General features: G+C 40.9%; 1 protein-coding gene across 19 annotated transcripts in view; it reads right to left on the reverse strand.

Annotated features, from left to right (window-relative positions):
• Window positions 1-17,537, reverse strand: part of ST3GAL5 (ST3 beta-galactoside alpha-2,3-sialyltransferase 5) — a 91,043-nt gene that overhangs the window by 73,197 nt on the left and 309 nt on the right. For 6 of the 19 annotated variants that reach the window (XR_011141134.1, XR_011141133.1, XM_068943661.1 and 3 more), the window contains exons 2-4: window positions 5,794-5,905; window positions 3,644-3,758; window positions 720-1,063 (exon numbers count right to left, since the gene is read on the reverse strand). Coding sequence is in view for 17 of the 19 variants with exons in the window: in XM_068943661.1 (XP_068799762.1) it covers window positions 720-1,063; window positions 3,644-3,758; window positions 5,794-5,905 (571 nt within the window). In the remaining 2 variants the exon portion in view is untranslated. The other 13 variants (XM_068943669.1, XM_068943673.1, XM_068943665.1 and 10 more) reach the window with 12 other exon arrangements.

Below are 17,537 nucleotides of genomic sequence, written 5' to 3' on the forward strand. Positions count from 1 at the left end.
GTTTTGGTTTACAAAAACTATTTGTCAAAATACTTGTATTAAGTTTATCTTTGATTTTGTACAATTCAAAACACAAAGAACAAGAGTTCTAACTGTTCTATTCAGAAGGCAGGAATGCAGATATGTAATTATTTGTCCAATTGCAGATATGTAATTATTTGTCCAATACAGACATCAGACAACATGATCACAGAACCATACACTATTCCTGCAAATATAAACAAAGATTAGCATGTCATAGAAGTCTGTCAGCAAGCTGCATACTGAAACTATTATTCATTTTTACTGTGCTTGAAATTGCTGTTATAAGAAAAAATACTTCAAGTAAGCATCTCAAATAACCAAGGGGAAGAGGGCGGAAATAAGTACTAAAGCCAACCTCAGAAAGCTTAAGCCTATGAATGGATAAAACTAGATCGTATTTCGTCTACGTTTTCATTGCATTCTAACTCATTTCTGCCCGTGTCTCCTGATAACGGATGTCTGAAGCCCACAAACAATTACACTGAATTCCTGCCATCTGACTATGACGATTTGTTATTTTGCTCCTCAGACTTTGAATCCTATCGAGTCACAAGTAAATTTCACACAAGAGCTTACAAAAAAGAGTCTTGTAAGCTGCATAAAAAGGTGGACGTGCTTCCCCCTTATAAAACAAGTCTGCTCATAAAGCAAAACTGAAACAGTTGGAATCCTTAAATTAAAGGGAAAATATGTACCTTATAACAATATCAAACTGATTCAATAAGTGACCTAGCTCTGAGCCATGAAGGATTCCACCACTGCCAATAACAACACAGCGTTTACAGTGTTTTGACTTCAAATCTTCTGGCAAATCATGCTCAGGTAAGAGTTCAAGGAGATTTTGAAGCTTATCAAAGAACTTGTGAAATCCAAAGGGAGGCTCATATTTAAATAAAGCTTCATCTTCCTTTATATTTTTTCTTACAAAGGGAGATATGTCCATGCTGTATTTCTCCGCAAATAACTTCCCCATTTCCTTCTTTGCATAAGAAGGTCGGCACTGTCCCTGCAACACAGCGCTGGCATACTGTTGTGCTCTCTAAAACAAAACATACAAGATTACAGTCAGAAAAGTTAGTTTCAGTAACAGAAATAGCCCTCCCAAAGCAACCCACCAGGTGACCACCATCACTTTAGCAAACACAGACTTTTAAAAAGAAAGCTTAAACCAGGAAACACAGGACATCTCAAAGCACTTATAACAAGACACTAGCCAGTGCAGGGTGAAAACCCGCAACTGAATGCCTCTCCATCTAGTCATTGTAAATCTGGGTAGGAGCTTTTCTAAAGAATAAGTTCAGTTAATGAGAGAGAGAAGTGAATATGGTACCCTTCTTATAGGAATGATCTGCCTCATGAGCAGTTCGAGAAACTTTGTACTGCTACTTATAAAAACAAATGAAAAACCTGAATTACAGTTACCCATCTAAAGCAAGATCTAAGACAGCAAGAGGAATTCTACTTCACTGCTCAAACGTGCAATCTGAATTCTGACTTCAGTAGGTTTCTACCAGACACGTCAGCTGGGAAAAAAGCTGTATAAAATAGCATGCTGGATTTGTTTACAAATCAACATGAAGATACACTTTTTCTAAAAGTATTGCTAAAGAGGTATTTTTAATGACTAAACATAAAATTAAGAGGAACGCAACAGGGGGATCAAGTCCTCTTTCAAAGAGGACTCACCAAAATAAAAAGACTACAGTACTGCATCATCTTAGCTGAACCTATTTATGCAAATTATACATTGATCTATCTCATTAGAAAAAGCTATTCATGCACATTTTTTAGGTATCTGTAGTGGTAAGCTGGTACTTGAAATAAGGAAGAAGAGAAATAGCAAGGTACTGCTTTTATCACTTCCAAAAAGTCCTTTGCGTCCTCTCTTTCCCCCCCCCAGTACGACCCTGCTCCTCTTTCCTCCACTTTAATTAAGAAACTTTAGAGAACAAAAGGCTGAGAGAGTAAAAATTCAAATCTTGTGCTTACTCGGTTCCCCTTCAGTACTGTTAAGAAAAAGGGTAGTCTATGTCTGGGTGAGTGAAATGGGGCTTTGGAGGGATAGTACAGTGGGGGTTTTTGTTTCTAAACAAGACTTCTGCAGAACTGCCTCACGAGGACAAAGGCCTCAGGAAGTCTAGGTATATGAACACCACACTTTTTCCCTAGGCTAAGCATGGCTGAACAACTTCATGACGTGTTTTGACAGCAAGACTCAGCACCTCTTCAGAAGAGCCTCATTTCTAAGACTAACAGTTGTGCAGCCCATTAGTGAAAAAAAAATCGGTGCCTGTTTGTGTTGCTAGAAAAGACGGAACAAGTGCACAACTGCATAGCTCTAAGCCTACTTTCATCACATAGTAAGCTCTTTCGCTGGGCAGCACCATGATAAAATTGCTTACCAAAGATTGGTGTCGCATTGTGCCAGTCACCAGACAACTGCCCAAACAGTTTACAATCTGCTGCTACCCAGCTAGACAAAGAGCCATACCATTCCCCCATCCTGCATCTAACCCAAACAAAATGAACCACAGGACAGCAATAAGCACAGCCCACAGTCTTTCGGTTTGCTTGGCATAGGTGGCTGTTGTCTGCAAGCAAGAACAGGTTCCTTACAAAAGCAGAAAGTCAAATGAGAAGGAAAAAGGAGGCAAAGAGGCTCAGAAGGGAAAAAACGTGCACTGAAGGAGAAGGGTGGGGAGAGGATGCACATGCAGTGAAGCTGAGATGAGTCATAAATCAAGGCTTCCTCTCAGAAATTGTGTCTTGGTGTTGAGATGTTCAAGGACAGAAATATAACAACTCAAAGCCAAGGCAAGTACAGCATGAGAAAGAACAAACATAAGTAGGAAAAGACAGAGAAACGGCAGCAAGAATTACAGAAAGCCTTACAGCCTTCTATTACACAAGCTTAAAAGCCACATGCAAAACTCTGGTTGAAGCAAGTTATCAGCTATTAAAAAAAGGGGGGGGGAGGGTGGGCAAAAAAAAATCCCCAAGCGCTGCATCTTCCTGCACAACATTTGCCCCATACTTCCAAACATCTGAGCAACTGCAAGACAAAGTAGACTGGGGAACTGCTTTGGAGTAAAAGAAAGTTTTGATTTGAATGTGGGTCATCCCCTCGCCATGTGTTTCTTGTATTCAGGAAATCAATGCAAATAAAAAGAATATTTGCATTGACACAATGGGAAGATAATGAGGCAGGAGTATGCAAGATCACTCCTTAAAATGCAGTGACAGCTAAAAGCAGGGGTGAAACTGGTCTTGGTGACAACAACTTCAGTCTGTCTCCTCATTGTAGCATTCACAGGGTGGCAGCCAGGTACCTCCACCTGCACTGGCACACCATGCCAGGGAGATCCTGTGCTGAGGGAACAGCAGCCCTTGCCAGACTTCGTAAATCTGTAGCACTGAAACATTTCAGATGTTTCTCTGTGCACTTCTCATTGTCACCATTCCACAAGAACATCACACAGAGGTTCTACAGGACAAAATGACGCAAAATATATTTGCCTTCACAGGATGATTTCAACATTCAACTCCTTCGTTACAGATCCTTATAACTCTTGTACGGTGCATTAATAACAAGTTTTTAAACAAGTAAAAAACATCAAACCTTTACACGATCGAGATCCACATATGGCATTTTTGTTCTGTCACATTCTTCAGGGTCAAAATGTAGTTTGAGGATATAAAGGAAGCACCCTCCAATCACAAACAGTACAAAAAGTCTGAAAACAAGCAGGTATGTGTAAGGGATGGGGGAAGAAAAAAATATATATAGATATCTATATCTACATATATATATATATATATATATCAATTTTTCCAGCAGTTAACCTACTGCTAAATGAGTTATTTTTAAACAAATTTAAGATGACTTAAGAACTTCAGACATACCTGTATTCAATTCAAACCACTAAAGCCTATAGCATTGTGTGCTGTAAACTTTCCAAAACTCTTCAGCGATATCTGCAGAAGTGCGCTAACCTAAATAGATGCTTTGATATGGAAACTGTTCAAAGTGTCAGTTTGATTTTATACAGTTCTACACCTGCATCATAAGAACCATACTTAAAAGTGTATGTGTCAACAGATCTCCTTACAAAGGAACCAAAAAATGACTGTTTTTTCCTGTCTCAAAGGGCAATTCTATTTTGAAATACATAATTTCATGCAGGAAAAAACAACGAAAAATAACAAAAAGGATAGAATTTCAACTTGCAACGTTTTAGGCCAATGGTCACCACTTGCAAGTAAAACTCTCTTAGCTCACTGGGAGGCCAGAACGCAGATTTAGGTGACCAAGTTTATATTGAGAAGTCTTATTTATTTATATTCTCAAAACACTTAGGGAAAAAAAATCCTTTAAAATTGAGTAGCGTAAGCTATCTACACTTTTGATCCGCTTGTTTCTCATTATGAAAGAATCTCACGATTCATCTCCAAGTATTCCATGGGCTCATGTCATGTAAACGGCTTTAACCACATAATGACATAATTCTTGCAGAGCTGTGACTGCACTCAGCATATGTAGTGTGAGTTTTATTATTGCTTTTCATATTGGAATTTCAAGTATTTCCTATGATTTTCTAAGGACTGGATATGTGTTTCACTGTCTTAAAAATATGCAAGCTACCAGGTGTTTGGTGCTTCTTGAAACTTACTCAGGTGAACCTAATACAGGTTTCAGAGATTAAAAAAGCCCTTGTTGCTGACCTTGTCCATATTCTTCAACTTCTGAAATGCCTGCTCCACACTAAACCACATTTACCATACCGATAATCTCCAAGTTTCAGTACTCCACAGTAAAAGGATATGTACCATATGGGCTAATATACAGGATTCTGGCAATCATTCATAGTTTGCAGCACGTGCCACAAGGAGTATAACGATGAAAAAAAATCTGTCCAAAACTAACAAGGTGGCCACTGGAAAAGAAGCACTATTCTCACATATAATTTAACTAATTTCAGTTTTGCATTGATAGGGATTTAAAACCTTCCTTAGCATGTCAGGCTGCATCTCCTGTAAATTAGCTGACCTAGCAGACATAGGGGATTCACAGAAAGATGAATGAGGCTGCTTTTCCTCTGCAAAGGTTTAACAAGTATCTCTAGACTAAGCTGAGGTTGCATCATTCAGGTGCTCGAAATACCACTGAATCTACCAGTTTGGTCTTAAGTTTGTTTGTTTTTTTGTTTTTTTAAAACCTTTAAAATCTAAAAATTCAAGTCACAGAGAAGTATCACAGTAGTGAGGTGCTAGTTTTAAATGTGATTTTGGATGTATACTTGCATACACTTACTAATTCCAACATGACGCTAAACCACAAGCAACAGAGCAATAAACATTTTGTGATGTAACACTTTGGAAGAAAAGTCTTCATAAACAAGTGAACTGTGAGGGAATACACTCCTCCTCCTCCCCCCCCAACATAAACAAACCTCCGCTGCCCTTAATTTTCATCAATTATCAGACCATACAAAAGCCTTGGCATTTCTACTGATCCGGAGTACTTGTGACTAACGTGGAATCTCACATGAGCTGGGAAAAACTGGTGATACTACAAGAGAGATTGGGCTCCTCAAAATGTTTTACCCCAATGAAAACTATGTGCCTAACCTTCCATTCAATTGCTCTAGAAATCCCATCTCTTGTTTTCTCTATCTTTTTTTTTTTTTTTTTTTTTAAGAAACTGACCAGACTAGGGGGAGAGCAACTGTCCTTCGCATCACCATGACAATGACACTTACTTGGGAGTACCTTTTAAAAACCAGCTTGGTCTTTTCATCTTTGTGTGCAACTATCTTACACCATTGCACAGGAGGTGAACAATCACTTTTCAACTTCACACAGTTATTGTCACTCAGCATTGCTGTAGAAAGAAAAAAAAAATGTTTTATCACAGCTTTTTCGGAACAGAAATCATTCAGAAGGCATCCAATGACTACTAACTTAATCTGTTCCCCAGAGATTTTACTTCTTGCTTATCCGATCAAAAATACTGAATCACTTCTGACTTCCTTATGATTAAGGATATACTCATTTCAGGTGCACTGCTAGGAGATTATTCTAAAAATATGCATCCTCAGTGTATGTAAGGTCCCTGAATCAAGAAGCCCAGCAGAGAGAACTCCCCTGAAAACCAGAGCCCACGTCACCAATCAGGGAGATTCACAGAATCACAGAAGGACCAAGGTTAGAAGGGACCTCTGGGGATCACCTAGTCCAACCCCCCTGCTCAAGCAGGGTCATCTACAGCACATTGCACACAATTGTGTCCAGGCTGGTTTTGAATATCTCCAGGGAAGGAGACTCCACAACCTCTCTGGGCAACCTGCTCCCTAATGTTAAACACACCTGCTGCTCATCATAGGTCTGAATCTGTTGACCTCCTCAGGAGCCCCAGAACACAGGCAGCAGAACTTCCGCAGCAGGGACCAAAGCCAGCATACAGGAAAATTGCCCCTTCTGTGCACGGCAGCAGCTCTCTGCCTTATCGATGCTGAGCCTCACAGGAGTGCAGAGCCCTGCCTCACACACAGACAAGTTCCTGATCATTACCTACCAAGCAATAATCTCATCACTTTGCCAGGAGACTGCTTCTCACCTCCCATGAGTTTCTACCAGCATGCTTCAATTCTGATTTTGGAAAGAAACATGCAGCCAGGCACACCAACTTTTCATAGGCTGTTGCCTAATTATCCTAAGATGGGAACAAACAAGCAAACACTATGCAAAGCCTACCTATGTGAGTTTTCTTTCTTTGCACTGAAAGGAGAAAGAATACAGGCAAGGATTTTTCTTGCCTTACCAACCTCCTGAAGCAGACCACCCTTAGATTAGACAACCGTGGAACAGTACAGATTGGCTGAAATCCTCCATTATGAAGGATCAGACTTTCTCATTCCCTCTGATATTCTCTTCTCACTTAAATAACCCTCTTCGCTCTCCACCGCACAGGCACATCCCTATTCTTCCACTCCCTTGCCGAGAACTGTCTCAAGGACTTTTAAAGAAACAGGACTAAGAGAAGGCTATTTTAGCTAATGACTATTTTCCCCATTCTCTCTCTCTCCCTCTCTTACCCCATCTCCTTTCATTTAACATGGAGATATTCCCCATGTGAACTAACCTGTATTGCCACTTTAAACCACTGTCTATTTGAGGTAACTACCAATGGATGTTCTTAATCACAAGGATGTAGAGCTGATGAGGCAGAAGGGTCCCCTCCAGTCATCAAATCCAACCTACTGAAACACAGAATACCTACATTCAGAAGATAACACAAAGTTTGACGCTCTTCACGCTGCCACACATCACTTCTCAGCAACAAATCTCAGATGCATAAAAGGTTAAATGCCAAAAACTGTCATGACACAGGGCAGAACAAGGAGAGATCAAGATTAACATCAGCATCTAAAGTTCTCTGAAGGGCAGACAACAGTTAAGTGATGCTTTCTGGAAGCATCTGCAAGTGGCCATAACCCACAAAACAGAGCAAGGCAAAAAAAGACTAATGTTTTTTGCCAGCAGAAAGCTCTTCCACCTACCTCAAACATAGTAATCCCATAATAACCAAGCTACATAAGAACTCAAAAATATCTAACTGTGTGTGTTAACTGCACAGATTCTCTGAGCTGTCACAGCCTTTTGTAGGGCTTTGTCACAAAATAATACTTCACCCTTAAATAATGGTTTTTTAGCAGTAGCTCTGAAAGTACTCTGCAGAGGTCAGTAGCATTAAGTTTGTCGTGGGACGGGATAAACTGAAACCTGAGGGGTAAGTGACTCTCCAAGTTTCCCCAGAATGCTAATGGTTAAATTGGAAACCAAATCCAGCTCCAAGTTCCTATACAATCTGCCAGGACACATGACAGCAGATAACAGTCAGACAGGACATAGTGATCCTATCCAGCACAACATCAAGCCTTTCAAGCTCATCATCTTCTCAGAGCAGTATCATGTCTTTACTGGCTGCACCTATACCATTGAATAAAAACAGCACCAAGTAGCTAAACTCGGCGTTGACCCCTCCTATTCATCTGCACTCCATATCCATTTTCCTCCCAACTAAGAATTGCAGCAAACCAATCAAATCCACACAGGATAAAGCCTAGTGTGCATCAGGAAAATCTGCTGCAGGGACCATACCCCATAGCCAGGACGGAGCACCAGGTTTAACTGTTCCACCTTGGGACCTCCAGCACTATCCCAACAGGACTTGCACGATCACATTATTCTCCAGGATAGGACACACATCCTTCCTATCATACTTTGCCGAAAGACCACTAGGCACTCCTCATCCTTACTGAAGGCCCACTGGGCCCACTGCCTTTGAACAAACATGCATTGGGTATCACACAGGGATCATGAGTGACCAGAGGTTGCCAGTACGTACAAGGAGCAGCCCCGATCGTGCAGGCTAGGCCCTGTAGTCGGTCACATGCTGCACATGAAAGTGTTGATTACAGCACGCTAGAGAGCTGTGGAAGGGAGTGTGCAGAAGATGTACCAAGTCCAGGGTTGCCCCAAGTACCACAAAGAACAGACACAGTCAGATCACCCTGGAGGAGACCAGCTCAGACCAGCCTATACGAGACGCACTCAACACTATTTGACAAAAGGGCAGGGGATCACTCCCTGATTTAGATGGCTTTACTACATAAGCATAATCACCGGATGTCACATATGCCTAAGATGCAGCATACAATAAAATAATTGTAGTTGCCAGTACACAGCGTCTCTGCATACAAAGCTGGGGAGAAGTGTAAATGGGACTTTTTCTTAAAAACAAAACAAGACCAAACCAGAAAATAAAAACAAGTTTCAGCAGTTTTCACTAGGGAACAATGCAGGTAATAATTATTCCTCGCGTAAATAAAATTGATCACAGTCTACAGGAACCTAGATCAGAAAGAATTCTGCATGAAAGAATCAGCATCAGACCAGGTATCAAAGGATCCATCTCAAGAGTGAAAGATAGATTCAGACAAAAGAAAAAAGCTATACAGAGAGAACGTTAGAAGGTCCAAGTGAGAAGGAACCTATGATATCACTTAATCAACTGCTGTGAAGAAACCACTGCAACCACTTACCAAGGGACATGGCGAGTTCTGGCCCTTGTAATGGTAAAATTCATGAGGAGATGTGCTCCAGATTAGGCAGACACTATATCCAGAAGTTTCAATCAAACCCATAAAGTTTTATGGCTTGAAGCATTTCACAGGGGCGGTTTCTGTTCCAAAATCACCGCCCCGGGGCAGGCAAGGTTCAGACCCACAGAGCAAGTGCTTGCACAGACAGTTATTGCGAGTTGGTAACTCTCTCTGTGCAGGAGCTTATTCAGGCAACCAAAGTGAACATCTGCACAGGGGCAGTTACCAGCACCCTGTAACTGCACAGGCTCTTACCTGAATCATGGGAGAAGCTGCCCCACGCAAACCATTGCTGAAAGCCCAGTAGGGCAAGAAGAACCTTTTGTTCTACAGTTGCACAGCATCTAGCACAACACAATCTCGGACTGTGCCTGAAGCTCCCTGGAGTTGGAAATACAAGTTAACTTTCTCTGTCCCAGTACTGCCAGAAGTACTAGAAACAGCCAGCCTTCATGGCTTATCATCAAGACAGTCCACTTAACAGCGTTGCTGCACAATAAAACCTTGTAAGTTCCTGTAAGAGGTTCATAAAGCTTGCAGTATAAAGTGTGCAGAACTGAAAACTGAAAGCCATATCTATATAAAGAAATTACTAGTCAAGAGCAATAGGCCTTGAACAGGCAGTGAAACAGAGGCAAAACTAATAAAAAAACCCCTGTTCATCTCATGCCCTCTCCTCTAAGTCACTTAAGAAACGTACCTTCAATAGTAGCAAACGATAGAACGAAAGCTACTTGGTTTCAAGTAACATTTATGTTTCAAAAAAAGAAAGGCAAAAGGCACAGAAGGAGTTTTCATACAGAAGAAACGTCAACAAAATAAAGCTCCTCTTAATCTAGATATTGTGCACATTATCAGCGGTGAATTCTGCATGGATTTCCTGCTCAAGATTTTTTGTTTGTTTACCCACACAAAGCTTTATGCAAGGAAGAGTTACATTGAGAGGAGAAAACTTCAGCTGATCAGGGATTGTTTCCTGGGACATATTTCAAAAAAAAAAAAAAAAAGATAAAAACTATGCAACTGCTACAACATTAACCTCTGTGATTACTTGGAAGAAATGTGCCTATGAAAAAAGATTATACATTTCATCTATCCTCATTAATATGTAATACGTCTCTTAAATCACTAATCTCAAAAGCCTTAATGAAGAGCAAGATTTGAATAAAAGGTTGTTAAGGTAAGCCGCAACACGACCAACAGTTTGATTTAGGATGATTTTTGTCTGTATTTGCGCTACTGAAACTCATAGAGATTAAAGAAGATACTGACTAACACTTAGAAAAAAACAACAGGGAAAACAGACAACCCTAGTTAACTGGTTTTTGGGGGGTTTTTTTGTTTGTTTGTTTTTTTAAAACCTCTCCTCTACTTAAGAGCCATCTGTTAAGCAGAGCTTTTCTACTGAAAAAGACACCTAAAAATAAAAAATTTAAAAAGGAACTAGCGATAAAGTTCAGCTTCATGAAAAACACTAATTCAGAAAGCATAACTGGCATTGAGGAAATGAGGTACACTCACAATGGATGAAAGTGCTCGTTAGGAATACAAGAGGTATTTTGTGAAAAAGTAAATAACCACTTTAAGCTAGTGGTTCAAAGCTTTAGAAGGATTCAAAAGCACTCCATTACTTTTTCCAGAGAAAACCAAGTCCGGAAAAAATATGCTATTCACCTAAACAAATATGTATTACTTTTTATAAAATTTTTTTGCATCCTACAATGCAAGCTCTGAAATTATTCAAAAATATCTAGAAGTGGCAAAATCAAAGCGGTATGAAGGGATTAAGTAAAGTAATTATATTACTTACTATTTTATATGCTTTACAGGCAATAGCAAGTAAGAAAGGTATGTCATAAAGCTCTAACTTTCCAGTAGAGCTGCACACCATACTTTTCAAGGAGTATTAATAAGTCCTTTCAGTGTTATTCTATCACAAAAGAATTTGCGTAACTAAATATGCTACTGTAATTCTTAAAACTGGAAAAAGCCAAACCCATGCAATTTTTACTTGACCCACAATACTAGCAAACTACAATGAGATTTTAGCAAAAGTACTAGTTACACAATTGCAATTAATGCCCTTGTCTTATTAAAAAAGTGATTAAGGATAGCCAGATCTTGAACACTTGTAGAGTATCTGCCTAGAATTATCCATCCACCAAAAGTACTCTCTCTCTCTCTCTCTCATCACTAGACTGAAAGCTTTTTTTGTATGTTAAAATGAAATTTCCTGTTTAAAGTTCTGCCTCACTCAGACCCTGACTCCCCATGTCCTTAAGTGGATAACTGTGCTTTCCACTGCCGCAAAAGCTCCTTGCTAAACAAATACATCATATCTAATTTCAATAAGGACATTAAGAAGCTGACAGGTATGTTCACTGTAAATTTGAAAACCAAAGGAAATTATCTGCCCTGAAAACAATCAAATTTCAAACAAATTCAAATTCCAGTGAAACACCAAAAATTTAGCTGTGACATGATGGATGCCTAACTTGAGGTTCTTGCTCAATTTTTACCTGAGGAATTCCAGATCTTCAGAAAACATACACGCAAAAAAATACAATTTCAAATTCTAGGCTGTAAAATGGTTACACTCGAAAAAAGCAATCAGGTACTAAAAGGCATTACCCTATCAGAAGATACCTGGAAGTTAGTCTCAAACCATAGAGCTTTTCCACTGGTTTTGTATGGACTTGCATCCTACGGCCTCCCTCCATATCCTCCCCAAAACCCTCAAAAATTTCCTCCCACATCCTCAAAACCTGCCTGACCGTCTCAGGGGCAAAACAGTCCTCCTGCAATATGTTTTGAGCAGGGGTACCACAGGCTCCTCCGACTGACTGAAGTTCTGGCACGAAATGGGCTACTTGCATGGGTTTCAGAGTCCGCTGGAGTGAGCTCTGAGTGGCCCAGGGCTCTTCCTGGTCTCCTCCCTACACAGGTCACCTCTGCAGCCCCTTGCTACTTAAACCCTCCTGTTTATTCCTAATGTTCTCTTCCTTTCACATCTCCTAAATCAGTCCTTCTGATACCTTCTGATCGCTCCTACACTTTCTAACTTCATCATCTCGTGACTGGAAAGAAAAGCTATCATGAAAGAAACTTCGCAAATCACCTCTGTCATATTTAAAAAAAAAAAAAAGTATAATCCCATTATACAGGGAGGACTCAGCAGTTGCAAGCATTGTACAGTCAAACTGCTACCATAAAACTGTGGTAGAGCAGAGGTATTTTTATTCATCCAAAAGACAGTCTTTGTTAAACACACAAGAGATTACATTTCCAAATTCTTTCTGCGTTACAAGTATTTGCTATTAAAAATCCAATCACCCTGGAAAAACATATGAGCATTCTCCCAGCAGCAGGTACTCAAGAAACTGCACCACAGTAAAGAATAGCTATCCTTTCCAATGACATCTGCCATAATGAATCCAGATTTTTAAGCCAAATTTTAAACATAAGTTTTACAGGCCAGGAAAGCCAACCGAAAAGCTGGCCACATGGTGAAACTGGATTTTACCTGGTAGTCGGCCAGATGTTAAAACTGCATTTTAAATGTATGCAATGAAAGTAACAAGCCTTTTATTTGAACTGCCCCATTTGCCCATAGTAACAAAATACTCGGGCGAAAGTGAGAAAAGAAAAGAAACAGGCAAGGTAAACGAAGGAACTGTGTCTGATTTGGAAGCTTCTTTCTGTAGCATACCTTTTCTTCTCAATAATCCCTTAAAACTAGAAGCATGAAAAGAATTCCAGAGATGTTAATATTAAATTTTAGGCACATTTACCAGGGACACGCCAAGGCATTATAAACTGTTGGGATTATAATCTGTAGCAACAGATTAACTGTTGGATATTTACCTTTAAATAATTCATTGACCATCATCCTACAGCTTCCTAACAGAAATAGGCACAAGAAGTGAAAAGTTACTCTCTAATCTGCAACAGCTCCTAAACTACTGACAGCTTCTCCTAAACTACTCACAGCTTCTCACTGGAGGAAAAAAATCTGGAACTAAAGATAGAAATTACAGACTGTTATCAACTATTTATTTTGCTGCAACTATAAAAACTCAACAGTAAAGTTGGTACTTTTGTGGTTAGACATTTGTTAAACATTCCTTGAACGTTATCTGCTGGGTACCTACCATTAATGAATGAAAAAAGGAAGTATCAGCATTTGACAGACACACCTGTTCTGATGAACAAGGGAGTCGGCTGTTTCAGCTAACATAATAAAGTCAATAGAAATAAGACATCCTTCATGGCAGAAAGAACTTTAGCCTATAATATGGTTATAAGCACCTACAACAGGAAATTGATTACATTATCGTATAACGCGTCTTACAAAAGGAATTTTTACTGCTAAGGCTTTTTAATCAGACAGTAAAAAGCAAAAACCAATGTAGTCTCTACAGTCTGCAATCCATTTGATCAAACACTGCCTCCTCAGAAAATACGAATGTAATCCTGAATCCTCACACGTGCAGACAGAATTAGCAAAAACTGGAATGAGTAGTAAATGAAACATTTAGAAGAATTAGCAGACATTCTCCAAGGCACTGACAGGATCACAGGTGAAAGTTATCTTGCCTGAAGTCATGAACACCAGTCAAAAGCATTAACAGCTTAGAGGCACCATCATTCTCTTTCATTGTCTTCCAATGCACTGCTTGAATTTTCTTCTAATTGTCTAATGCTCAATTCCTCTTTGCAACATCAGCCACCAACTAACTCATTAAATCTTTAATAACCTTAAATCAGTGCATCTGCCCAATTTTTTTTTCTTTAGGAAGGATATACATAGATAGGTGACAGCTTGCTTTTAGCCTTGGGAATCCAGATCCAACATACACACACACTCAAATAATTTGTTCCGGCTCAGATCTGGTTGAATTATCAACATAATCAGAGATATTCAGAGTGTAGTGCCATCACTTCCATTCAGCAGCATTCCCAGGAAGCGTCTTCATTTTTAATAGCTCCCTCTAATATAACGCTATAGGCAAAGAACTTTTAGGGGAGCTCTGAATGAAAGTTCAACATTTAAAACTGGGATCACCCACCTGATTTCACTCTTCTCTAGTCAAGCTTTTTAATGCCGCTATATATCTTTCAGGTGCTCTAACATGAGGAACAACGACAAACCATAATGAATAAATACACAAAAAGTTAACAGGATGCCCTTCAACAGTTAACAGGACAACTGATGTTTTGTGACAGAAGAAAACTGTATTTGGAATTTTTCTGACTCCTAAATGAGCCACAAAACGTCAACGCTCTAGCCATGTAGGAACAGGCAACTCAAAGCATTTCTGTTGTGACCAGTATGGTATTAGAAGATAGATTTATTTCTTGCAGAGGAAGCTTTTCTGCCCTGTTTTTACAGCAAATTCCAGTTTTTCCTTGTATATGTTTTTTGTAAAAGAAACAGCAGCCTGCCCACTCAGGATGTTCAGAGTCTGAGGTCAGCCACTCTTCTGATTATCTGCTGAAGCAGGCAAACATTAACGAAGAACAAACTGGAGTGTAACACCAGGCAGCACTCAGAAATCCCTCCTACTCTCATCTCACACACTCCTTTCTCCAGCACATCCGCCTCCCAGCATCTATACACCCCACACAAGTGGGAGCCCTGCTCTGCTCCAGTATTTTGATGAAGAGGAGGTGCAGCCACACGAGCCAGGAGGGGAAGAAGAGAGCACAGCGTATTAACACATCATCCACCACTAACTGTGTGAGCTCATCTACGCAAGTGCATGCACAAGGGAAGATGTCTCTGAGCCCCTGCAAAAGAAGCCAAAACAAATTTGGTCTTTCCCTTTATAAGAGAAGCTTGAAGAATAAATCACTCCTTAAAGAAAGGGCCAGAAAAGACAGTGCCTAGCATTAATCTTACTATACTAAGGAAACAAGCCAGCAGACTTGCACAGCCAAGATGTTTCATATTACATCTGAATTATGCAGCAGAATAGCACCGAATAACTGGTAATTATGGAACAACGTTAATGGTGCGGCAGCATTTTTACCACAGTATCATCTAACACTCCGAGAGATTAGGGCAAAAATCACACTTGAGCCTACACAACCAACAGATGCCACGCCAAAATCCTCCCATGAAGAAAAGGCTTCAAACGAACTTGTAACATAGAGAAGAACATAGCTGGAACCAATTTTAGTGCTTAACTTCTGAAGTCGAGAAAGACTTCAAGATTTAACAGGCTGCAGAGAGAGCTAGCAGGATGGGTGAACGGAGAGCCTGCTCTCAAGGAGACTAGAGCGCTCGACTTGTTTAGCTTGGCAAAACAGGTTGAGAGGTTGTCTTTAGACCCACCAAGCATGAAAACACCAAAGAGGAAAGCAAACAATTCAAACTAAAGCACAATGTTGGCACACAGAAAAACTGGCCATAAACGCATACTGACTACGAGCAAACGATTCCGAAGCAGCAAAGGAATAGCCTTCCCATAGGAGTAATGGAAAATAACTGCCTACACAAGTTTTAAGAAAGTTCTTAATAATTTATGAATGATCTTATGAAAGAGAGTTGCCTGCAACAACAGCAGAGACTGCTCTGTGATCCAAAAGTCCTGTCTGAATCACTGTTCTGTAGTTTTGAAGCGTTAGATGTATCCGCGGCAGATGCTTTAATTGGATACGTTTTAGTAAGTTTCATTCAGATTTGCTCATAATTTGAGACTTGAAATTTGAAACTCCATGGAAAATTTGAAGTATTGGCCGAGTTTTGTTCAGTAACTTGGCCTTTATCAAAACTGAAGATCTACCTAAATTTTCTCGTATCTTTTATTTAAGCACAATAACTCTTCCTCCGTATACCACAACTCTGCAGTAATCTCAGCCCATAACAACCCTTTCCACATCTGTCATTCATGCATGTAAAACAAAAGTAAATGATTTTTAGCCTGTTTTCCTTACCAAAAGGAACCCTCTGCTATGACACTGTATGTCCTCCTACTTCCCACCCCTAACTGTCTTTGGCTAATTTAATCAAATTCTACCGAAGGGAAGATGTTGAATCACAAGAAGTTTCAAGAAGTCAGCAGCTGCATAAAGCAAAGAGCAGGAGCGCTCACTCTTCCTCAGCTCTGCCTGGAGTGCTCAGCAGCCCAGAGGAAGCAGCCACCTCACCAAACAGCTTGCACGTGCTAACTCTTCAGGTGCGTTTTGACCTTTAAACGAAACCTCTGCACTTGCTGCGTCGTGCCCAACTCGCAGACCGGAGACGGCTAGGAAGACATCTCCAGGTTCTCTGGTGTGAAGGGATAAAAGGGAGCTAGTAATCTTACTGCAGCAAAATATAGATGAAATAACACGCGGTCTGCAGGAAAGCCAGACCCACATCCAAACTAGATACTGCATCTAAATGGTTTCAGCGGAGGACAGGTTTTTAAATATATATGTACTTCAGAAGCACAAAAGTGTTTTTCTTTATAAGTTGTCTTTGTAATAACATGCAATACATGTTTTTATCCATCCTTAGTCTCAGAATTGAGAGAAAACCACCCATTTACTGCAGGAAAGTTGTTGTTACCTCCCGTAATTTTATGAGTAATTCCCATACATTCCCATCACTAAAGAGAGCTGTAACACAAACATCCCTTCTCTACCCCTCCCCTTATATTTTCCTCTTATCTACTAAAACATAAAAGAAAACTACTAAGCACGGAAACTCTTTTTCCTAAGTAGCACTGAAGATGATAAAAATATTTTTGGCAGCAACAGCAGCAGTCACTCCTGTTTTTCATCCACATCGCTCCAGAGCCGGAAAAACAGCATTGCCCACAAGGAAAAACACCACCACCAAACTGTCACAAGCCACAGACAGGCAGAAGGCTACCTCAGGGCTTCGTTTCAGAAGAACCGCTGGGAGCAGCCGCAGCTACGTTCCCCTCACCCCGAAGAGGCCCGAGACGGAACTGACTCCCACGATAACGGCTCAAAACCCACAAGCACCATCTCACCGACCTCCCCAGCGCGCAGGGCGCACCGTACCGCCGAGGCTCCCGCCTCCCCAGACATACACACCAAAAAGCAACCACGGGTTTTTCTTGACGCCCCGTCAACACCCCCGTTTCCAACTCCAAAGCCGGAGCGGCGAGGGAGGAGACCAGGCTGCTGAGCAAAGCCGCGCCGCGGCGCTACCTCAGCGCCCAGGGCCACCCGGGAGCCGGCCAGCCCCCGGCCCAGGCCCGGCAGCGGCTCGCAGGGCCTCCCCGCACCTGCCCCGGGCCGTCTCCGCGGCGAGACCCCCCCCCTACCCCGCTCCCCTTCGCCGGGCCCCGCGGCCGCGACCGGCCACGCCGCGGGCAGAGCCCCCCCCTCCCC

The sequence above is a fragment of the Struthio camelus genome, chromosome 4 (assembly GCF_040807025.1).
Source record: "Struthio camelus isolate bStrCam1 chromosome 4, bStrCam1.hap1, whole genome shotgun sequence".
Lineage (NCBI taxonomy): Eukaryota > Metazoa > Chordata > Aves > Struthioniformes > Struthionidae > Struthio > Struthio camelus.